Source organism: Dreissena polymorpha, chromosome 11 (genome assembly GCF_020536995.1).
Source record: "Dreissena polymorpha isolate Duluth1 chromosome 11, UMN_Dpol_1.0, whole genome shotgun sequence".
Classification (NCBI taxonomy): domain Eukaryota; kingdom Metazoa; phylum Mollusca; class Bivalvia; order Myida; family Dreissenidae; genus Dreissena; species Dreissena polymorpha.
Genome location: NC_068365.1, coordinates 14,394,506 through 14,419,390, shown reverse-complemented (window position 1 = coordinate 14,419,390; position 24,885 = coordinate 14,394,506). Strand labels below are relative to the sequence as shown.

Genomic DNA, 24,885 nt, shown 5'->3' with positions numbered 1-24,885 from the left:
ACAAGTTGAGCGTGGGATTAAGGCTTCAATATCTGGGACAGTATCAAAATCGGTATCGCTTATATACCTATCATTTTCGATGTAATCGGCTTTATTTCCCGTTCGCGAGTTTGTGTCTCCGGTTAAAAATACATTTCCTTTGGTTTGATAAAAATTAATATCTAATTCAATAGTTTGAAAAATATCATAAGTATACAAAGAGTGGACAGGGGAATTTTCAGGTGCAATATATATTACACATAAATATACATCTGATACAATATTAAAAAACATTTTATCTAATTTAAGCCAAACAATGCAATCAATGTCATTTTTTTTACTAATGTAACACCTTTACGAATATAGTCTTTAATGTAAATCACAATACCACCACTCGAGCGCTTCGCTCTACGGTGTTGTAATTGTCTGTATGAGTGAATAGGCTTACTATAGCCTTTTAGGTCTAAGGTAGAGTCTTTATTTGTCCATGTTTCAGTAAGACATATAATATCGTGACAGTTAAAAAAAGATGAAAACTTACTATCAGAGCATTTAAACGCTGTTAGTCCTTCCACATTCCATGTGACAATTTTAATGACACCCTCACTAACGTCCTATTCTTTATACACTTGCTTGTTTATATACAGTTTGTCAATCCTGAGATACGCCTCCTTTCCCTCGGATCTTGCCTTTTTCATGATGGGTACTAGCCTTCGTCGGGCCTCCATAACTTCCTGTTGATATTGCTCGGATATTCCGAAAGGGGTACCTTTTAGTTCCTTTGACTCCCTGCGAACCCTCTCCTTGTCCGGGTAGTATGCGAATTTCGCAACAATTGGCCGCACTTGATTTGGCTGGTATCGGCCTATCCGATGTGCCCTGTGCAACTTGATTTCGGTTTTGGCGTTTTGCACGTGAAGCTTTGTTTCGATGAATTCCAAGATTTTTTTGTCGCACTGTTCTTCTTGCTCCTCAGGTATCTTGAAAAACAACAAATTGTCCCGCATACTCCTGCACTTGAGGTCCGTTATTTCAGCCTGTAATTTATGTTCGTGCTGGATCACTGAATCCTCGCGACTTTGCAAGTTACTCGTGGATTTTAGAGTTGAGTCGAATTCACTCTGTTGTTTTGTTATGTTTTCTATCATGTTCCCACTGAAATCACACGATTTTTCTAACTCTTTCATTCGGGTTTCAAAGCTATTCATTCGTTGCTCTATTTTGTCTATTCTCGAAACTATGCCCGACACTGTTTGATGAATTTGGTCAAGTTGTGAAAGTTTTTTGTCAACAGAATTTAACCTTTCCAAAATTGATGATAAAATGTCCGAGCTTGGTGGCGGCGATGGCGTTGCCGGGGGTATAAACCCCTGTCCATAAAAATTGGGCTTGTTCATCATGTATGGAAATGGTATCTGCGTTAGTTGTGGACTGCCATAGTACTGACCTGCCTGGTTCGCCTGTGTTTGTCCGCTTATATTAGTCACGGGTGAAGCCTGAGCATTTTGCGCCATTTTTTTCCCTTTGTTTCGCTTGTTCGTGCTTTGTGTTGAGCTTACTTGACCGTTATCCGGCGAATCTTTGGAGGGTTTGCGTTTTCTGGTCATTCGGTCTTTTCGTAATTAAGAAGTTGTCTCCCATTCGGGAAGGTATCACGAGTATCCCGGGTAAAAAGCGGTCCTTCTAAAATGCGTATATGACTCATATTCGCGGATATGACCGAAAAGTGCGGATATGGACGAATATAAGCAATATCGACACTTTTTCTGCAATGTTCATTGAAAATACACAATATGCATTTAATATGCATAGTAAAATATATTATATTTGATTGTTACTTTATATTATATTTTATTGGTACGTAAAAATATGCACGTTATTTTATTTATTCAAATGAACAAAGAATATCGTAGTGCTAAATTTAAATGTTTCAAGAATGATTATAACCATTATTGTTGCGCTGTTATTGAAAAGCAATCCATGTCCCGCAAAAGTTTTTGGTTTTTCGTTAATATTTCATCAGTTCATATTCAATATCCCGAAAAGTTAAAATACGAAGCCTATATGTTAAAGATCAATATTACAGCGGTTACATTCACTTATAAAACATAATATTAACGAAAAATCTAAAATTTTAGCGGGACATGCATTGCTTTTCAATAACAGCGCAACTATAATGGTTATAATCATTCTTGAAACATTTAAATGTAGCACTACGATATCCTTTGTTCATTTGAATAAATAAAATGACTTGCATATTTGTACGTACTAATAAACTATAATATATAGAGGACATTTGTTGGATTCGGTGGATTATCGATTTTAAAGTGATATTATGTTGGAAAAATGATAATGTCTATTAAAGTGTTATATTTTGAGACAATACTAACATATTTAACACATATTGTGGGTTTTTTTTATGTCATGGCGGAGTAGTGTTTTGTGTGTGTGGTCGTTTTTCACTGTTTATCTTACGAAAAGTGATGTTGTTCTTATGAAAAATGAGTGCTAAATAAACTGGAGACAATACTTAAGTGCATTATGCAAGGAAAATAAAGTGGCACGGACTTTTATTTAAGGAATTTAAGGAATTAGAGAAGTAAGTGAAGATCTTATTACAGTATTGTTCAACTGACTTTACACGCTCCACGATTTTCCACGATTTTCCACGATTTTAACAATTCCCAGGCTGATCACGAGAAATTGACTGTTCTTCCTCGGATTTTGTCTATATTTGACAATCACATATCCTTATATGGCTTGTGTTAGTATTGATAGAGTATACTACTAAAAAAACTAGCGTATGTCTGATACCAATACAACAACCCCTTCGACACCAACTGTCAACAACACTAAAAAGAGGTTTCTGTCATCACCACAAGATATAGCTGATTTAAAAAAGGGTCGATTCTTGGACAGTATCATGGAAACTGCTGGCAACACTAGTGCTGTTAATAGCCTAGCACTTTCAGACACTGACTTAGAGAAAATCGCACTAGTACTAAAGTCAGCTTTCCAGGATGATATTCTAAGCCTTATCAAACCGGTCGTTGATGGCGTGGTTCAGGGTCTGCAATCTAGACTAGATCTTTTGAGCCATGAAAATGCAACTCTGAAACAGGAAAACGAAGATCTCCGATTACGCGTCAACTCGTTGGAGAACATGATAGATGACGCGGAACAGTATAGCCGCAGGAATTGCTTACGACTTACTGGTATACCCGAGACAGAGGGCGAGAGTACAGATGACATCATTATCAAACTGTGTAAGCAGGTCAATGCTGACATAAAATTGTCAGATATTGACAGAAGTCATCGTGTTGGTAAACCCGGCCCTTCCAAAAGCAGACCTATCATAGTCAAATTTGCAACTTATCGGTCACGTCAAACCCTTTACAAAACTCGTGCGGCGCTAAAATCGACGGGCTTCTCCGGTGCCTATCTAAACGAGGACTTAACCCGTAAAAGAAGCCAGATCATGTTCACCGCCAGGCAACTTGTAAAGTACAAAAAGCTGGAGGGCTGCTGGACTGCAGACGGGATCATTATGGTCAAGGACCTCAATCACCGTACCCACAGGGTTGTTCGACATTATGAACTCAAAGTGTTCGAATAAGTCCCCTTTTCTGCCCTGAACAGTATATTTGCCGTCATTACGTGTTTATTCAAGCATCACACTATCAGATAGACTTCATTCATTGTTATACAAATAGTCATACGGAACAGTTAGCAGTTGTTAACACCTAGCAAAAAGTTGATATCCAAATAGTTTTATTCGCGCATGACTGAATGTGATTATATGTGCGCAGCGGCGTGTAACTCTTGCTTTCCATTTCTTTGCATACGTGCTGAACTTACACATTGACTTATCGCATGTACATGTACCTATTGTAGTTATCTCTGCTTACGTTTTTTTCACTGTATGGTGCGTGTTTGTGACAATATTATGATATTTATAATATAATGATATGTATAATATGTGCGTGTGTGTGTGTGCGGCGTGCTTGCATTCGTGTGTGCGTGTGTATTGTGCCTTCGTACGAATACACGTAACGATCGCTCGCTAGCGATACATGCGTCATCCGTATTGCATAAGATACCCTGTTTACATTCACACTCTATGCCCTGCGATTAAGTGATAATTAGTTATCACGATGGGTCTTCCTATGAACACATTTTATTTCAAAAGTGTGTGGCATTTACATTTTTGTTTCCGATTAACTGTGCGATTGTGTGTTGTGCCTGCGTGCCCACTTATGCGTAGCCATCGTTAGTATGCGATAAATATGTTGCATAAGTTAACCTTCTTGTACTTATACTTTGTGTCCCTCTCACTGAATAAGTATTGTATAAGCTAACCTTTTTGTACTTATACTCTGTGCGTGCCCACTTATGCGTAGACATCGTTAGTATGCGATAAATATGTTACCCGTATTGCATAAGCTAACCTTTTTTACTTATACTTTGTGTCCCTCTCACTGAACAAGTATTGTATAAGCTAACCTTTTTGTCCTTATACGTTGTGCGTGCCCACTTATGCGTATATATCGTTAGTATGCGATAAATATATTACCCGTATTGCATAAGCTAGTGTTTTTTTAGTGTTTTTTTAAAATGATACTTTGTGTCCTTCTCACTAAACATGTATTATATCAGCAATCCTTTGTGTACTAATACTTTGTGTCCTTCCTGTCGAACAAGTATTGTATAAGCCATAAGCTAGCATTTTTGTACTTATACTATGTGTCTTTCTTAATGAACAAGTATTGTATAAGCAACCCTCTTTGTACTAATACTATGTGTCCTTCCTGTTTAAGTATTGCACATGCTAACATTTTTATATTTAATATACTTTGTGTCCTAGTTATTGAACAAGTATTAACTGGCTCTCTTACAACGAAATTAACTGCCGTGTCCAAATTGTTTACGATATCTTCTTAAATTAAAAACATTAATTTCTTACTAAACATGTATTATATCAGCAATCCTTTTTGTACTAATACTTTGTGTCCTTCCAATTGAACAAGTATTGTATAAGCCATTAGCTAGCATTTTTGTACTTATACTTTGTGCCTGTCTCACTGAACAAGTATTGTATAAGCAACCCTCTCTGTACTAATACTTTGTACTCTTCCTATTGAACAAGTATTGTATAAGCCATAAGCTAGCATTTTTGTACTTAAACTTTGAGTCTTTCTCACTGAACAAGTATTGCATAAACAACCCTCTTTGTACTAATACTTTGTGTCCTTCCTGATACTACGTAACAGTTGTCCGCTTATGAAAAACACATTCCGTTATCTTCAAATAACGCGTCCTAAAATATCTATAAATTGTTTAACGGTAAATATGGATTTCTTCTCGCCAACTAATTTAAAATAAAATTTCACTGCCTAACATTTATAAATATGTTCTTTATGTACTCACTGAGCATCCTATTCATTTACGTTTCCAAAACATGCCCTTTGTACTAATACTTTGTGTCCTTCCTGATACTACGTAACAGTTGTCCGCTTATGAAATACACATTCCGTTATCTTCAAAGAACGCGTTCTAAAATCTTTATAAATTGTTTAACGGTAAATATTAATTTCTTCTCGCCAACTAATTTAAAATAAAATTTCATTGCCTAACATTTATAAATATGTTCTTTATGTACTCAATGAGCATCCTGTCAAATAATGATGAGAAATTGGGTTGTGTCAAATAATGATGAGAAATTGGGTGAAATATTTGGGTTTTCTTTATGTACGAAATATTGACAAGTATATCAGTAGCGAGTATGCAAACATATCGTTTATCGTTTATTCTTATGACTTTATTCTTACGATAGAAATTAAAAAGGATAATATGTATATTCAAATAATGTATATATGCAATGTTAAGATAAAGTCTGAACAATTAATAATGGGAGGTATTTACAAAACTAAGACCTGGTTAAGATTTATTTAAAGTAGCAAACACACTCAGGGTGGGGTATAATTGGAATCAATAACATGGAAAGTCAGACCTGATTAAATCCAAATAAGAACACATTGAGTCCAGAGTCGGCATATAGATACGAGATTATAAGTAACACTCATGGTCAATAAACAGCACAGATGAAAAGGTCACCTATTGTCTGGGGTACAAAAGTTATAGTACTGACGAAAGTAACAGAATTACTCTATATCAATAAAAATTGATTAGTACCAATATATATTGATTAAATTTTAGTATATCCGCCAAGCAAGTGAATACATGAAAAAGTGTTCCTTCTAGAATATTCTGACGAATCAACCAATGAATAGTAACCATACTAGCTGAGGACCAATCAAAAGTTTAAAAAGAAAAATATGCAAATTAATTTGGGGACAAAATGGGGATGTTTGGAAGGAGAGCGGCACTCCGCGGTTGGGTTAGCGTTTAGACTTGGAGGTGTACGGATCGAGAAAGATACGATCATGTAGCTATCAGACTGTATTTGTATAACCGAAAATATTAAGTATGTTAGACATTAAATTGGACTAGAAACTGATACATGGTGTTGTTGAATATTTTATTTTGTATTATGCAGAGAAATTAACATAATAGAGAGGGACCGACTTGTCCCATGCGCGGCACGAGAAAATGGGAGTTAATGCAAAACTCGTCATCTTGGCAATTCGCGCATGACGAGATATCGAATGATAGGCTACATACCGGTAATTTAAGAGTAATGAACATTGTTAGTAACTATGTGTCGTCTATGAACTATGAACGATTACGGGACAATCCATTTACGTTTCCAAAACATGCCCTTATGAAATCAACATTACTTTGAAGCAACTCAAATAATTAACGACTTCATGCGCTTGTGTTAAATACATGTATATACATGTATTGTACACTCCTAATAATTTTTCAAATATTATCATTCATCATTTACTTCATTTACTTCCTTTGTTTCTTCTCTCGTATGGCGGCTCACTATCTCTTGTCTCTTTTCGATAACATCATACTCATGCTGGCTCATCCCCTTCCCTACATCATCCCCAGTGGAGTAACATGAAACTAAGAAAAGACAAAGCCAGCTTGAGTATCCCGAAATTTAACTTCAGATTTTTAACACTTTTTATGATCATCATTTACTGTCATCAAGATCACCGGTCTGCCTTCTCTATATATCTTGCGGCTACGCAAAATACCCATATCAAGTCTCAGACAAATTCTAGGCGATCCCGATTCCCACCAAGTGAAGCCCAGCTGCAAAACACTATGTTTACCAAGCGGTTGATTTGTACATGCTTGCTTACGAACTCACTGGTTATTCTTCTTATCCTGATGCTATCAGGCGTTGTCCATCCAAATCCAGGCCCACTATCGACGTCTCGAACATCTTCGATCTCCTCCGTCACTTCCTCTGTCGATTCCGACATTGACCTTAAACACTATTTCTCATTTGTCCATTACAACGTTCAGAGCCTACTTCCCAAGCTGGATATCCTTTATACTGAATTGAACGATTTCGACATTCTTGCCTTCACTGAAACGTGGATTAATGATGATATTCCGAGTACAGAACTTCAGATGAACTCTTTCAAAGTTCCCGAACGCAAAGACCGTCAGGATAGACATGGGGGTGTAGCGGTTTATATCAAAGAAAACCTTTTTCATAGGCGGCGAGATGACCTAGAAATAATTGGTGTTGAATGTATTTGGATTGAAATTACTGTCTCGAACCGGCCTCTGCTGTTTGGAGCCTTCTACAGACCCCCAAATACCACACCCCAACAACATTCCGCTCTCACAGACTCAATACATCTAGCTTTCGATACTGGTATCCAAGACATTATTATAACTGGCGATTTCAACCTGAATGCAAATGTCACGACATCAGCATCTAAGCTTAAGTCCATATGTGATCAGTTCTCACTTACACAAGTAATTTCTGAAAACACGCACTTTACAGAATCTTCGGCAAGCTTAATTGATCTAATATTAACATCAAACCCAAACATCATTCTTTTCAGTGGTGTTGCTGACCCATTTCTAAGTCAAACAACAAGATATCATTGTCCTATTTATGCTCTATTAAAACTTCATAAAAATCGACAACGTACTCACTCAAGACACGTCTTGCTCTTTGACAAGGGCGATTTTTCTAAACTGCATCATGATATTTCCAATTTTGATTGGGACATATTACAAAACGAAAATATTGACATCTATGCAAAAAACATAAGTGACAACATAATTAAATTATCCAGTCAATGTATACCTAACAGAGATGTCCTTATTCGTAATAACGACCCACCCTGGCTAGACAATAATATACGGCGTTATATTCGGAAAAGAAAACGCGCTTATCGTAAAGCTAAAAATATTAATACACCATTTTTGTGGCAAAAATTTAGAACAATTAGAAACAAAACGACAGAATTTATAAAATGCTCGAAAGGAAATTATTTTAACAAACTTACCGAAACATTAAAAACAAGCAGCAAAAGTTCCAAAAATTGGTGGGCCACATTGAAATTTTTTATTAAATCCTCGGGAAACTCCGAAATACCACCAATCCAATATGGCAACAAAATAATTGATGATGCATTCGACAAAGCAAATATTTTAAACAATTTTTTTACATCCCAGTCAAATATTGACCACTGCCAAATACCAACATTACCGACAGTCACAAATAGAACCCAATCAAGCCTCGGTCAACTTATTCTTGAGCCATATGAAGTAGAACTAGTTCTTAAGGGATTGCCTCTAGGAAAAGCTTCTGGTCCTGATGGACTAAATAATCGATTGCTCCTTGAATTGTCCTTAGAATTGTCTGGTCCTTTGTGTACGCTCTTCAAATATTCCCTTCGCACGGGATCCTTTCTCGTCAATTTGGAAAGACGCAAATGTTTGCCCAATTTTTAAATCCGGCGACCCGAGTCTTGTAAATAACTACCGTCCAATATCATTACTAAATACAATTGGAAAAGCCTTCGAAAAAATAGTTTTCAAGCATACGTTCAATTACTTGCATGACTACAATATCCTAACGCCGTACCAATCGGAGTTTTTACCTGGCGATTCCACAACAAATCAATTAACGTATCTTTATAATATGTTTGCCAAAGCTGTTGATTCGGGGAAAGAGGTCAAAGTAGTCTTCTGCGACATATCAAAAGCTTTTGATAGAGTGTGGCATGACGGCCTAATTTTTAAATTAAACGAAATTGGAATATCTAACATTATGCTAACTTGGTTTAAATCGTATCTTTCCAACCGTAGACAACGAGTTGTCCTACCAGGTTCCTGTTCCCAGTGGAATGTCGTACCTGCCGGTGTCCCCCAGGGCTCTATACTAGGTCCCTTGTTATTCCTTATCTACATCAATGACATTGTTAATGACATTTGTGCAAACATTAGATTATTTGCTGATGATACCTCACTCTCAATCATTGTCGAAAATCCAACTCTTGCCGCAAACACTCTGAACGATGATCTACAAAAAATATCCGTCTGGGCGTCTAAATGGCTTGTAAATTTCAATCCGAACAAAACAGAGTCTTTGCTTATATCTAGAAGCACACATGACCATGCTCACCCTACACTCATTATGAATAACACTCCAATTAAAGAAGTTTCTTCTCACAAACACGTGGGTGTAATTCTGACAGAAAATCTTAATTGGTCAACCCATATAAATTATATAAAAGAAAAGTGTTGGAAACGAATTAACGTAATGAGAAAACTTAAATTCAAACTTGATAGACAATCCCTGGAAACTATATACATCTCGTTTATTCGTCCAATTCTCGAATACGGTGACATCCTATTCGACAATTGCACACAGGCCGAAAAAATTCAACACGAAGCAGCAAGAATTGCTACTGGCACAACAAAACTAGTATCTATTGAAATACTTCAATCAGAAATCGGTTGGAAATCTTTAGAATCTAGGCGAAACAAACACAAACTCATTATGTTTTACAAAATGAAAAATTCGCATGTTCCTGATTACCTTGCTAACCTTGTCCCGCTTACAGTAGGTCAGTCTGTCCCGTACTCTTTAAGAAATAGAAGTGACATTCAAAACGTCAATTTCCGAACATCATTCTATAAGAACACATTTCTACCCTCAACCATCGCCAGTTTCAATTCCTTGCCAAGTCATATTCAAAATGCACCATCTATTGCCGCATTTAAAAATATGTTGAATACTAACACTGAACCTTCCAGCAGTCCAAAACATTTTTACCATGGGCCGCGAAATCTTCAAATTTTACATACATGTCTTCGCACCAATTGTAGTTCTCTTGCTGCCCATCATTTTAGAAAAAACATTAATGACTCGCCAAACTGCAATTCTTGTGACGAAATTGAAGACTGCAACCACTTTTTCTTTCATTGTGCTAAGTTCAGTGTAGAACGAGCTCAGCTTTTAAATAGTGTATCGCAGATATGTTCTCCATCACTATATGTTTTTCTATTTGGTGATCCTTCGCTTTCTGCCAATGAAAATTGTATCATATTTGACCATGTTCAGCGCTTCATAAAATCAACCAAGAGATTCTAGCCGCCATCCATTTTCTTCTCTCTGCCACTCTTCTTCTCCATAAATTTCTACATGACCGTTTACAGCCTCGAAATCAATTCTTTTTCTGTTTATGTTTCCTCCCCCCCCTCAATTTCTATTTCTTTTCCCCTGTAAAAATGCTTGTGTCCCTTTCCACCAATGTTAGTAGACTTGAATATACGTTGCATTCTGTATTATGTTGTTTGGATTTGTAAGTTGCATTTTGCATCTTGTATTGTCAATTTACTACGACGTCATGACATAATGTCAGGCGTACATATATTATTTATCGGGAGAGGGCTCCAATAAGGTTCGCCTTTCAGCCCAATCCTATGTCAATGTCATGTAACTTATGAATATGTTACTATGTCGTAATTAATAAGTTTAAACTAAAACATTGCAGAAAAAGTGTCGATATTGCCTGTATTCGTCCATATCCGCACTTTTCGGTCAATCCGCGGACAGGAGTCATATTCGCATTTTAGACGGATCTCTTTTTACCCAGGATACTCGTGATACCTTCCCGAATGGGAGACAACTTCTTAATTACGAAAATCCAGAATAGATAATCATAGGTATCATCCAAATATTCACTTAAAAACACTTTTCATTCATCCTCACTTGTTTTATTCCATAAACTTTCAATTTTTTCGATGTAATTTTACTCCTTTAAAATTTTAGCCCGCCATGTTCACGCATGCGCAATATCACATTCACGAATATATCTATATGAAAGCACATTATAATCTCAGAGGTGCGTTTTAACGTTGAGATGCAAATATGGATTTCCTCACATGATTCGTAGTATGTGCAGGATATGTTTACAAATATTTAGCAAAGCATAAGTAATGTATTAGACGTTAACCATATGAAGTCGAGATGTAACAATCTTAAATATAAAACAAACAGCGTTGAAATGATGTTCAATGTTACAATTTGTATTTAACTTGGCATTACAACGTCATTCAATACATAAACATGTATGCATAGGTTTTTGTAAACATATTTGTTCTGACCTCAGTACATTTAAGCGAAAAGGTAAATTAAAATAATATAATACATTCGTAATCAAAGCAAAAGCCGAAATGGAGACACCTATAACTGTGTGATCACTTATTATGCCTCTCTTCGAAGAAGAAGGTGTAAATTGTTTTGCTGGATATCTGTCGGTAGACCAGTCTGAATGTCGGTAGACCAGTTCGTTTCCGATCAATAACTCGTCAACAAATTGACCGATCGGCTTGATACTTCACATGTGCATTGGCCTTTGGCAGTAGATGACCTCTATTTAAATTGGATTCACTAGGTCAAAGGTCAAGGTCACTATCGCACTAAGTGTGAAAATCGTTTCCGATCAATAACTCGTCAACCAATTGACCGATTGGCTTGAGATGACCCCTATTGAAATTGGGGTAACTAGGTCAAAGGTCAAGGTCACTATTACACCAAGTGTAAAAATCGTTTCCGATCAATAACTCGTCAACCAGTTGACCGATTGGCTTGATCCTTCACATGTGCATTGGCCTTGGACAGAAGATGACTCCGATTGAAATTTGGGTCACTAGGTCAAAGGTCAAGGTCACTATCACATTTAGTGTAAAAATCGTTTCCGATCAACAACTTGTCAACCAATTGACAGATTGGCTTGAAACTTCACATGTGTATTGGCCTTAAACAATAAATTATCCCTATTGATATTGGGGTCACTAGGTCAAAGGTCAAAGTCACTGTTACACATTAAGAGTACAATCGTGTCCGATCAATAACTTATCAACTGATTCACCGATTGGCTTGATACTTCCTATGTGCATTGGCCTTGGAAAATAGATGACTCCTTTTCAAATTGGGGTCACTATGTCGAAAGTCAAGGTCAATGCTACACACTAAGTGTGAAATCGTTTCCCATCAATAACTCGTCAACTGATTCACCGATTGGCTTGATACTTTCCATGTGCATTGGCCTTGGACAGTAGATGACCCCTATTGAAATTGGGGTCACTAGGTCAAATGTCAAGGTCACTGTCACAATAAGTGTAAAAACGGTTTCCGATCAATAACTCATCAACAAATTGACCGATTGGCTTGATACTTCACATGCACATTGGCCTTGGACAGTATATGACCCATATCAACATGGGGGTCATTAGTTCAAAGCCCTGTTTTTTTTTTGGGGGGGGGGGGCATATATATCCGACCGCGGAACAATTGTTACATAAGAAATGCGAGCTTTAACTATAAAAGCATTTAAACAGTTTATTTCTTATTGAAAACAATCAATGTACTTAACAAAAATACCGAACATGTATGCCTTTAAATTTGCTGGGTTATATTTACTCTCCATGCTCTTATTGTTAATTATAAATTCAATAAGAGAAACAGACAAATAACAACACGTAGTCATAAGAGTGCTTTTTGTGACATTGGTAGTCTCACGAAGAATTTGTTTTTAATCTATGAATTTAAAAAATAAAGTATTGAATTCAGATAGTGTATTATTGTTAAATTTAACTACTAAAAATGTTTGCTTATAATACAATTCTCAGCTTGAATATAAGTTTTGTTTATAAATTTTAACATCACACATTTTTAAAAATAACAACATAAATAAAACTGAACAATACAATAATAATAAAAGAGAAAAACTAAATTAAACTAAAATTAATTACCATACACACCCAAAAATAAAATCATAATTGATGAGTGATTGCAAGCTTAACTGGAAACACACAGAACACAGCATAAAATGCATATATTGAAAAATGATAATACGCCAAACGAATGCCGTTTATTCATACGAATTTCATTTAAATTGCATTTTGTAAGGAAAAATACGATGCCAAGGAATAATTTGACAGGTGACACGTGTGTGTTTTTTATTATTAATCACATCTTAAAAAATACAAAAGTCAAATACTATATTTGGGATCAATGTTTTGCAAAATTGTGTCTGTAATAAAAGCAGATATTTTAATATAAATTGTATCTCAGTATGTGAAATTCTTAACAATAAAAATTAATTTTTTTATAAAGAAGCGTATTTTTCCGTGTCTCATTTTGCAGGGAGACAACTCGCGCACAACAATAATACCGTACATATTATTAAAAGTAACGATTCGTTTCGCAGGTCACGAGTGTGTGTTTTTTTATTATTATTCACATCTTAAAAATACAAAAAATAAATGCTGTATTTGGGTTTAATGTTTTGCAACATGTTGTCTGTGATATAAGCACTTATCTCTATGTAAAATGTATCTCAATATGTGAAATGCTTTACAATAAAAATGAATTTTATATAAAGAAGCGATTTTTTCCGTGTCCAACTTTTGCAGGGAGACAACTCGCGCACAACAATAATACGGTACATATTATATTATTCAAAGAAACTGATAAATATTTATGGAATTTTTATTGTGTTATTTATTTTTATTTCTATTGACATTTATCTGCACAAAAATGTTCGGTATAATATACCTTCGGCATCGGTCCATATACTATTTGGGGCTGCCTGGCTGGTCACTATTCTGCCATAGGGCCCTCAGTGAGGTTTTCTTTTTCTTAAATAATATGATTGTGCTCGTGATGAAAATACAATAAAAATGAATTGGCAATGGATTTGGTTTTATTATGGCTTCAAACGAGTGTGGTGTACTGCGAGTTTGCATCCCGTGAGGTTGGATCAAGATTTTCGTAATGACTGCATTCCACGTCCGTCCTAAATACAGCACCGCTGAAAACATTTACTAGTTTTAAAGCAAAAAAATATTCTAGTAATTAAATGCGAAAGCGAATGCACGCATGTAGATGTTTATTGTCTTTAAGCGATGTGATTTCAAATAGTATGACACACTGATTGATAAAAATACGTATACAATTAAATGTAATTAAATATATGCTTAATCAAAACAGTTAATACATTTGGTAGTTTTGTTATTAAAAGTTATTGTTGCTACCATTTGGTTATGATTGGAAACCAGTCGAACATGTAAAGCATCACATTTGTTTTTAATGTTAGAGACGGACCTGTGACGAGGCGGATCGTTAGGGCCATTTGAATCGGCAACAGCACCTGGAAAATATACATCTGTGTTGCATTTGGTGAATGATTAACGCTTCACGATTGGCAAATATATTTTATGACCACCATTGAAGTAAATATTCGATCTTTCAACTTAAGTAGCATACTTTTGGGTAACTGTTTATTTAAGAACTATTAATGAGCAAACTAATTGCTTAAGGATTGATTTCCATTCATACAAAATCACAAACTGCACCACGTGCTCGTTTAAAATCACAAACATATATTGTTTGAACCGCTAAATACGTGATTTCCATGAAAGATTATTGACACTTTCTGTTTATGCTTATTTCTATTTTTTTTACAAATACTGTTTTACAGTTCACAAACATGTGTGCATTAACATACATATACCTAAATACTATGAGCAGTTATAACTTTATTGACATGTGTACGGATAGAAAGACGCAGAGAATAAAGCAAAACATTATCACAGTCTAAATATAAACGCTTCACTGTTTTGTTTATTTAAGAACAATGCAGAAACTTCATCTTGCAGTGTTCTCTTACCGTCAAAAATGTTGATATCGGCTAATGTCATAAAACCATCATGTTCTTGCGCTGTTCTGAAGGTCTGGCTGCTACTGGATGTTGAAACCACCGTGCTGTGTTTGCGAGGTATCTTACAAATGTTATTAATTCCGATTGCTTGTGTTGGGACGGTGTTGTCTTGGTGTTCCATGGTGTTTATCTGGATGATATTGCTGAGTTCAGTTGGTGCCGTTAGCGCAATATTTTCGTAGTGGACTTGTGGGATATTTACGAAGTTGTCTGTTGATGCTATTGTGTTAAGAAAATCAGGCACCGCAGAACCGTCATAACCGACATTGCTTGGTGTGTCCTCGATTTCATAATAATGAACGTGTGTGTTTTCTTCAGTGGTGGTCTCTATATCGCTCAGCATAATCGTCAATGTTTGCCTTTCTGCTATGGTGTTATCAATTTCAGTAATATAATAGTTAGCTTCTACTAAGAACACATTTGTGAAATTTACAGTTCATAAAAATAGTTTAAATCAATGATAGTGTATTTTTGTTACATGTACACAATAGCATAATATGAAATATGATTAATATGAATTATATGAATTAATTTCTTAGAGTACTTACCCCTTGAACGGGTTTTCATTTTCCAATAGGTGCAAATGGACGCATTGGTTGCAATAACAATCGCTGCACCCACAACTGCCACGATGATCATTAACTGCCTGTTAGACATTGCTGTAAAGAATAGGACGTACACAGTACTTAATTTGAATAATAATACAGTCCTTGCTGTATTTTTTTTACTGAAGTTAAGGTACAAAGTACCAAATGTATCATTCATAAACCATGTGTTATTTGTGTTTTTAAGAATACAATTTCTGTTAACAAATTACCCAAAGCGAACTTAACTAATTAGTTACTTTTAAATAACAAAACAGTGAATTTAAAAATGAACTTATAGACGACTGTTTCGATAAGCGTTCAATTTAAGTTAGATTTTACAGTGGCATTAAGCCACCATAAACAAACTTTGTAAATTTGTTAAACAGATTTTTGTTTATGCAATTTCAAAAAAGTTACTTGTGATTGTGCTGTGTTAACGTTTTTGGACTGTTAATGAAGTGACACATATAATACTTCCAATTTCTTACTCTCGGGTTTGTTATCCGTTTCCTCGCGATTAACTTCCGCCGTATTGTATGCATTGCGTATCGTGATGATATTGGCGCTTTCCGCTGTGATATTGTTTTCTTGACATGAAAAGTACAATCCCATGTATGCATGTCACTTTAAAAACGTATTTGTATTTTAAGCGTATAAAATAATAGCATTTGAGTTCTGAATTCGTGATCGATATAGTCACACAATAATATCCTGCCCATATCCTCGTGCATTTAAATGAAACGGTTGACTTAATGTTATGGACAATAAAAACACTATTCTTATTTTTAGGTAAATAGTGTTGAATGGTACTATTGTTCTTTGGAATATGTAATAACAATTGTTATGTAATATGTTAATTACAGATGAAAGAAAACCATATCAGTTATTTATTGCTCCATGAACTATTTTCGTATATGCAAATAGTGTCATTCTAATGTGCTTTTAACATTTATTGTCATAATACCTTCCTCGTCTGTGTAAGTATTGATAGTTTCTGTTACGTGTTCAACGCCGTTTTCTAGGATTCCGCTAGCCGTACGTCCAATGTCGGTAAAATTCTCTTCGGCCGACGTAGATGGACATGGTTTGGTTTCTTATAAAAACGTCATTTTGTCAGAACAGTCATTATCAGGTGGTATAAGGTTATAGTAAATATTATAATTAAAAACACGGATATATGATACACGCTTAAACCCCCAAAATACCCTCTTCGTTACGGTTATTAAAATCTTACCATTACCGGGTACATTCGTGTTATCGCTAAAGTAAGTATGACCATGCCAGATTTTAGAACAATTCCATTTGTCGCCTGTGTTTGCAATATGTTCTTCAGAAGAAGCAACTGACCCCATTTCCAGGTATACACATACATAGCATCATATCAATACTGCGATGGTAAGTTGCAATACATACATATTTGTTGAACAATATTTTTGCCATATTTTGCCAAACCGTCTCGCCATTTGGAGTCCAGTGAAACGTCCACAATCCGTAACTACCACCAGAAACACTGCATTCAACATTCAATTTTGAAGTACATATCTCTCTTACGGCAATCCATGGCACTGGCGACACTAAAATGAGATTTTTTAATTTACGTACCGGTTTTACCGGTGGAGAGTATAGGTTGACTCCCAGTCTGTCCGTGTGTAAGTCATTCAGTGCGCCTGTTTGTCTGTGTGTCTGTCTGAATCTGCAATAACTCAAAAAGTACTTAATCCTCATTGATGAAACTTGGGATGTGTATAGATTGCTATATATGAAATATGTACGTCATTTAAGATTTGTCTTCGGATCGCAATTGTGGCGCCTATGTTTGCGGAAATAATTGCTATTTAAAATCTGGTACTACAAAAGTACTCAAGTTCGGTTGAAGGAATTTGGATTGCTGCCAAAAGCTCATATGGGACATACTATTATGCATATTATTTTAGTTGTTTATATAACTGTGGTTGCATATGCTATGTTGACAGAAATAAATACAAAATAATTAAAATAATGATCATTCGATGACTAAAAAGTATGTAGTGTTGGCGGAGGAAACTTGTTATGTGATAAGAAACCATACAGGGAAGGTACCTTAGTTCGCTTTTGTCCCTCTGTCCGCCTGACCATTAGTACACAAAATCTGGATCATACGATCACTTAATTCAGAATGTGGATACAAGACCCTTGTGGCAATACGCACGTTATTTCATTTTTACTCGCGACAAATTGTTGTTGATACTCTAATAATGAAGACTATTTATTATTTTTATTTTGTCTGTCTGTTCGTCTGTTTTCTAATTGAAAACAAAAAAGTACCCTGCCATAAACAACAAGCCCTTAGGCTATGTTAAAAACGTATGGAGATCCTGTTCTTACTCCGACAAAATTAACCCGCTCTGTGATTGCCGTTTTATCTGTGTTAAAAGCTTTTGTTAACTTTCGTTTCAATATTTCAATAGATGTGGCATATTTAAGTTGGGTTTCTTACCACTAAAATACATATTCTTTTATGATATCACATGTTTATTTAGACGCATACAAATTAATTTTAAAACGCCCCGAACATTGAAATGTAGTTTGATTCAAACTTCTAAATAATTAACCAAATAAGATTAGAATCGAAGTAATATCGTACACATCATCGATTTAATCGTTTCATAAACATACACATATACGTGTATACATACATCTGGTGCTTGTTTTTTTAACAGTTTTGCCTAAGGTCCTCGTGATTCAGTCATTATTGACCAATATTGACAATTTATCAGGTAGTTATTATTTATAGCAGTTAGTAACATAATTTGCAATCTCAAATTTGCTGTATCAAAGAAGGTTATTCAAATAACTTGTCGTACGTATATATTAACGACTCTGTTTTATAGTGCTGTCGAGTAAGCGTGTGTAATATGAAAAATGTTATTTCTCTCATACAGAAACATTTTTATACATTATTACATTTGCAAAGGAGTCAAATGCGACAATCGCTTACGGCTTAAGTTTCAATAAAATTGACACATATATTTGTTTGTATATCTGTTATTAGAAAAGCTCAAATCCGCTTAAACAGCTGGTTTTAAATTACCATGCAGAACAAAAAAGATATTTTGTTGAAAACGAAATCCGGCAAAGCGAATCAAAGCAGATTAGAAAGATGTATAGTATAGACTCTCCAGTTTAATGTTTGCCATTTTATACACATCACAGAATCAAAGCATCGTCAAAAAACTTACAGAAGTAGCCATTGAAACACGCATCCAGTATGTAAAATAATATTATCCGATCCATGCTGTAAGGCAGTTTATCGAGAAAAGAACTCGCATCATTCGTTTTACATTATTCAACAAAATATGCACGAGAAGCGCGAACACTCATTTATACTTTGCCCATTATGTAAATTTCTGAATGATATTATAAAACGAAACAGGAAACAAGGAAACAAACAACTAAAAGTATTGAATTCTGGAGTTGAAGCACTTGATGGCAATCGTATATTCATCAGTTACTTTTCAATCTTCAATCTTATCAACAGTATTTGGAACCATCTTGTTGTCATGTTTCCCAAACTGCATGTATTTTAGACCATCAATACCCAGCGCAATAAATTATCTTGTAAATAGACCTTCATCAGAAAGTTACTTCGGCTTTGATGCGATTGTTAAGTCTACTTTTTTGCATATGTAGTTTTATGAGAGAAAGAACATTCGGGTCATATTGAAACGACTTACTCCACTGAACTGTAAAACAAAAATGTGAGAATATAAATACGACAGGTTATTTGAAATGCCATTTCCGATAAACAAAGTTTAATCTTTGAGATTTGTTATACCGTCAACAACCGCTATAAATAATGATAATCGTATAGAGATTTTATATGTTAATAATCATCGATTTTGCTGTGAAAAAATAAAACCACGAGGGCGTAAGCCCAAGCTTTGGAAAGTAACGGATCAGAGATATTGAAAACTATGTATTTCAATTACTTTAGATATGAGGATATGATATATAATACGTATTTTAGTGGTCAGAAACTAAACTTCAATGGGCATATCTGTTGAAATATTGAAACGAAAATTAGTAACAGCCTTTTCACAAACAAATCGGCAATGCCCGACCGGGTCAATATCGTCGGAAAAAGAACGCGATACAATTTATTAACTCAGATTAAGTACTATTTCGTTATTAAAGGAAAATGAATTTAGTTTCAATTGATTTAAAATTTTCTATTACCTTAGCAACCACAAGGTTTGCCAGACAAAAAACATTATATAAAGTTCATATTCACCATATGTCTCTCAAACTGAGTTTCATCTACCTTTCTAAAGTTTTTGTTGAGATGTCGCAGATTCCAGATTTTTATTTGCGGATGGTGGGGCATTTCACATGTTTCCAGATGGCGAGAAAGTTTGGCAAATAATGGCGGGAAATATTGTTCCATATATGCGTACGTAAAGCCACTTACATGAACTTAAATGCTGCAATTTATGAGTATTCTTTTAAACGGAGTCAGTTGCTACATATCTGCCGAACGGATTGCTTACACTGGTGGCCAATATGAGCGTTCGCAAATTTTAGATGCGCTTATTTACTTTTACAAGCCCACGATTATACCGGTAATGATAAGCATTGTTTATTTGTTGGCATCGAACCAGGTAACATATGTTTTGTTATTGTTGTAATACATCTACACGTTACCACCAGATATTGATCCTTCCAATGAAGTCCCACTACGTAAGCTTCAAATAATGTCACCGACTTTGGAAGTGCAGTAAGTGGAATAATAGAAAACGGCACGGAATGAGTAAAAGTCAATGCTTAAACGGACGAGGACGGTAAAACTAATATTATATGTTTGACTTTTTTGAAATTTGATACGTTATGCATAACATTCATTACACTATTTTTAGAATTAATTTTATTGCAATATCTTCTTTTTCAGTGACAAGCTGGCACTGATGGCTGGGTCGTTTGTTGTGTTCGCATTGGACTCGATCTGTTTATTGATAGAAAGAAATAGCTATCCGACTTTAGGCGAAATAATGGTACGCGGATGCAAATGCATAAATCATATATATATTGCGATAGTCTCTTATAATTCCAATATGAAATGGCAATATACATTTGATAATGTGTAAATAATTGTAATATAATTACCATGAATGTATATTGATGAGACTTAAATAAAGATATACTACTACTACTACTATATAATTAAAATAATTAATACTTGGAAATATAGGACATGGAAGCGTACTCAATTTATATATACAAACATCTGACATACAATTACAAGCTTGGAATATTTACTTGAAAGTTTAATGTGTGTGTGTGTGTACGATAATGAGCATCAACGTGTATTTTAAACATACCCATGCATACCTTTAATTTCATATTTAATTAACCAATTATAATTCAACAATGTTCAATTTTACACAAACCCACCACAAAAAAAGAATGTATGAACAATTAATCATTATACACCCTTAAACATCACACTTACGATGAACAGGTCATTAATGATACCAAACAAAATTAACACAGTATCTAATTGACGAGATAGAACGATCATTATTCAACTTATAAGTAAGCAGCTAAATAGAAATAGGCATGGATTGTTTTCAGAAAGGTCGTCCCATGTATTGGCCCCAGCCTGTTTTTTAATAATTGTGCAAGTAACATAAACATGTACTGGTCTGAGTTATCTTCTTCGATGATCTAAAATGATAGACAGTTAAAAGACATGCATATAAACTTAATTTCAATTCAAATAGAAAAACAAAAGTAGCCCTTTATAATATAAAGGGACAACCAATAGGTATTATTTGCCCCATAGTTTTAAATAATGTATCACGTACCATTCAACACATGTCTTTACCATTATAGACACGTTCTGTTTTAAATTTTTGGCGTAAGTACGCTTTAGCACTTTCCTTATCTTCAAAGAATTATATTTAACCCAGCTCTTTGATCGATTTTACTGAACACTTGCATATGCTCACGCAATGGTTTTCAAAATGTTAGTTTGCCCATGATCGGCGATTGTATATGTAGATAATAATTTAAATGCACGCGTAACCATCAAAACAGAAATTAAATCAGCAACCAGTTGTCATACACCATTTTGTATTTATTGTATTTGGATGTAGGCATATATTAACTAATAATGAAATTTGGAAGCTGAACAATATTCCAACTTTTAAATATTCAATATGGCATATTTATAGTAAAATACGTTTCTGTTAAACTTAATACAACAGTATAAATTATAATGGTTATAAGCTCCTTACACATATATAACATCGATAACATACATCATTTTATTTGTTGAGAGTGTATATGAAATACTAGTTTTACTATGTTAATGTATATATATGTACATTAGTCAACATTTTTCATCGATAACATGTACCATTTATACTATGCTGTATATGTGAAATATTGGTACCATTAATACTACATTGTATATGTGAAATATTGGTTTTACTATATCGATAGTAAAAATAGTTTTCTCATTATGCCAAAAGCATGCACTATTGTAATATTTATATATTCTAAATAGTTTTCTCAATATACCAAAAAGCGATTTCGGTATATTATGTTTACGTTAACAAATAAATATTTAATGACCATCAAGCACTAACATTGCATTCACGATCTTTGACCTGTAATACTAATATCTTTCTTCCTCTGTATTCAACTAACAACCACAGCAATCTTTACCTGAAGAATTACCATTTGCTTTATATAATTGTAGGCTAGAAGCTTATTTGTAGCTTAATTGCCGAAATAAATGTTGTTGTTGTTGTTGTTGTTGTTATATATGGGTGTTTCTAAACATGCCTGCTTAAATAAAATAACAACAACTAATTTACCAGATAATTAATAAAAATAAACATGACAAATTAAAAACCGTTTATAATCACAAACTTAAAAATATAGCAAACAATATATAATATTATATGCGACAAACCATCATTAACAGAAGTTGTCGTCAGTGTTTCATTTTCCATGTTAATGCCTTCGTTCATTTCAGACGTAGCTAATGCTATCGAGATAATGTCTACCGTGGACGGTTTGGGACTTGTTTCTAAGTGTAAAAAGCATTTGATTAACTAAGTGTAAATCAGTTTAAATATCACACATATTATCAACATAAATGCGTTCACATGAACAATTACATATTTTATTCTATCATTAGTTCAGTATCGTTCCAAATTAAGTACTCAGTTTTACAATATTGTATGATTGAATGCTTGAAACCATGGTTTTGCAACCAAACCACATATGTGATTACAATTGTTGTTATTTTCTAAAAACTTAATTGAGACAATCGAATAATTGCATAGTGAATTTGTAATATCTTACGATCGTCAACATATCGTAATTAGACGTAACTAAATCAATGATCCTAAAGGTGTCGGTCATTTGTCGGATTTTCAATTCGGTTCTTTTAGTTCGCAAGAATAAAACAACTTGCACTAGGCATTGTGTAATTGCTCCTCAAAAAATAAACAATTGAATCAGATAGCTCAAAGAGCGTGAATACGCTGTTCTACTGAGAATAGCTGAAGCGTCCTAAATACCCACCCATTAATTTTTATACATTGTCGAAGATGAAACCACGTGACCCTGATTTTACTAGACGTGACCCAATTTAAAGCTTTTTAACGATTTTTAAAGACAAACAAATGGATTAAGTTTTATTAAAATTAACTCATAAATGACACAAACTGTTTACACTAATTAATACAGTTTCGAAATCGACCTAGTTATTATAAAGATAACCATTCTGACAAATTTAAATATAAGTAATAAATTTGGCTTCAATGGTGATAATTGTTTATTTTTGCATTTGACCTGGTTACCAGGATTTTCGTGCCCATGTTACCAAGATTTAAAATTTGCTTCGGTATTGTCATCATTATGAGCATGTTTTATCAAGATGGAGCAATAACTGTAGCTTCTAGTGTGGTGATTATGTTGTTGCTTTATTGTCCAAACAATGTAACCTGCTGACAGAGATTTTGATCCCACTGAATCCGAAATTGCCTTAGTATATTAATGGCAAACAGTTTAAGCATATTAATTGTGATCAATCTACAGCGTAATGTGGCCTCTTGAGTAATATCCAAATACAATTTGATGAAAACAGGGTTTTTCTAGAATTGACCTTGTGACCTAGGTTTTGATCCCACACGACACAAAGTGGAATTCGGATATGCATAGAGCCAATCAAACATTTCCGCGGAATTTCCCAGTAATTTTGTAAAGGAGTTCGATTACAGACTGCAATTGCCAAGATTGTGAAATACTGAATTACTGTATTTAGTGTGATATTGTGTTATCAAAATTACTTCAAACAATTGATAAGTAAATCTACTCGGATAAATATCGATTGTTCGTGCACGGTTTTGGTTTCTTTATATAGCAAACAATGAGACAAGTTTTTCAGTTCACATTTACGTAAGTGATATATAATAAATAAAAATAGACCATGATAAGATAACGGTGAAACAGGATAGTAAATACAAAACCCCAAAACAAAAACATTTTAATATTTACAAATGGGAAGCTATGGTGAAAATATGTAGAAAATTGATTGATTGAAAAATAAGAACCGTACATACCGTGCAACGATACGACGACGATATTGCTGTTTACAAGAAAATTGTGTTTGAAAGATTCACATTTCCACTGGTCCCCGTCTTTAATATATGTAGCGTCATAAATGGTGCACACAACCGTGTTTCTTTCAAGGCATTCACACTTTATTGCTCCATTAGGTAGTGTTGTTTTAAGAGAACAATCGTCGTTATTTACAATCACTGATGCCTTCGAGGTATCAGAGACTCTCTTAAATTGTAGCACTCTTCTTAAATCGTCGTTAACGGAACACGAGATAGATAATTCGGACGCGTTCAGAGATTTTATGGCAATTATTGGAAGTTGTGAACCTGCAAAAAAAGTATTTCAACACATTACAACAAACTGTATTCAAAGTGAATTTCTTTAAAATTGTTCAAAACGTTTAATATCGCAAGTGAATATGATTAAATATTAACTTACAATGCAAACAATTGTTAAGCGCAAGTAATACACTTATTCGCAACATATTTATTTCCAGTCACAGGGAATAAAACATTTTAATAAAGCATATAATCTGG

At 34.5% G+C, this 24,885-nt stretch overlaps 3 protein-coding genes across 7 annotated transcripts in view; 1 reads left to right on the top strand and 2 right to left on the bottom strand.

The window, feature by feature from the left end:
* Positions 1-22,524, top strand: part of LOC127849503 (uncharacterized) — a 27,814-nt gene extending 5,290 nt beyond the window's left edge. For both annotated transcript variants that reach the window (XM_052382108.1, XM_052382107.1), the window contains exon 9: positions 20,661-22,524. The gene's annotated coding sequence lies outside the window, so the exon portion shown is untranslated. The remainder of the gene's footprint in view (positions 1-20,660) is intronic.
* On the bottom strand, positions 594-1,493 carry LOC127849634 (uncharacterized). The gene has a single exon (XM_052382381.1). The coding sequence runs from the start codon at positions 1,491-1,493 to the stop codon at positions 594-596; it is 900 nt and encodes a 299-aa protein (XP_052238341.1).
* LOC127849502 (uncharacterized) lies at positions 12,793-24,885 on the bottom strand. Of its 4 annotated transcripts, none has more exons than XM_052382103.1 (7): positions 24,349-24,885; positions 22,692-22,808; positions 16,225-16,323; positions 15,698-15,808; positions 15,099-15,515; positions 14,534-14,579; positions 12,793-14,240 (listed from the first exon to the last, which is right to left on the bottom strand). In XM_052382103.1, exons 2-7 carry the CDS (start codon positions 22,747-22,749, stop codon positions 14,144-14,146), a joined length of 828 nt encoding a protein of 275 aa, XP_052238063.1. In that variant the 5' UTR covers positions 22,750-22,808; positions 24,349-24,885; the 3' UTR covers positions 12,793-14,143. The 4 variants fall into 4 exon arrangements, with proteins under 4 accessions (XP_052238063.1, XP_052238064.1, XP_052238066.1 ...); XM_052382104.1 differs by having other exon boundaries at positions 15,099-15,512; XM_052382106.1 differs by lacking the exon at positions 22,692-22,808.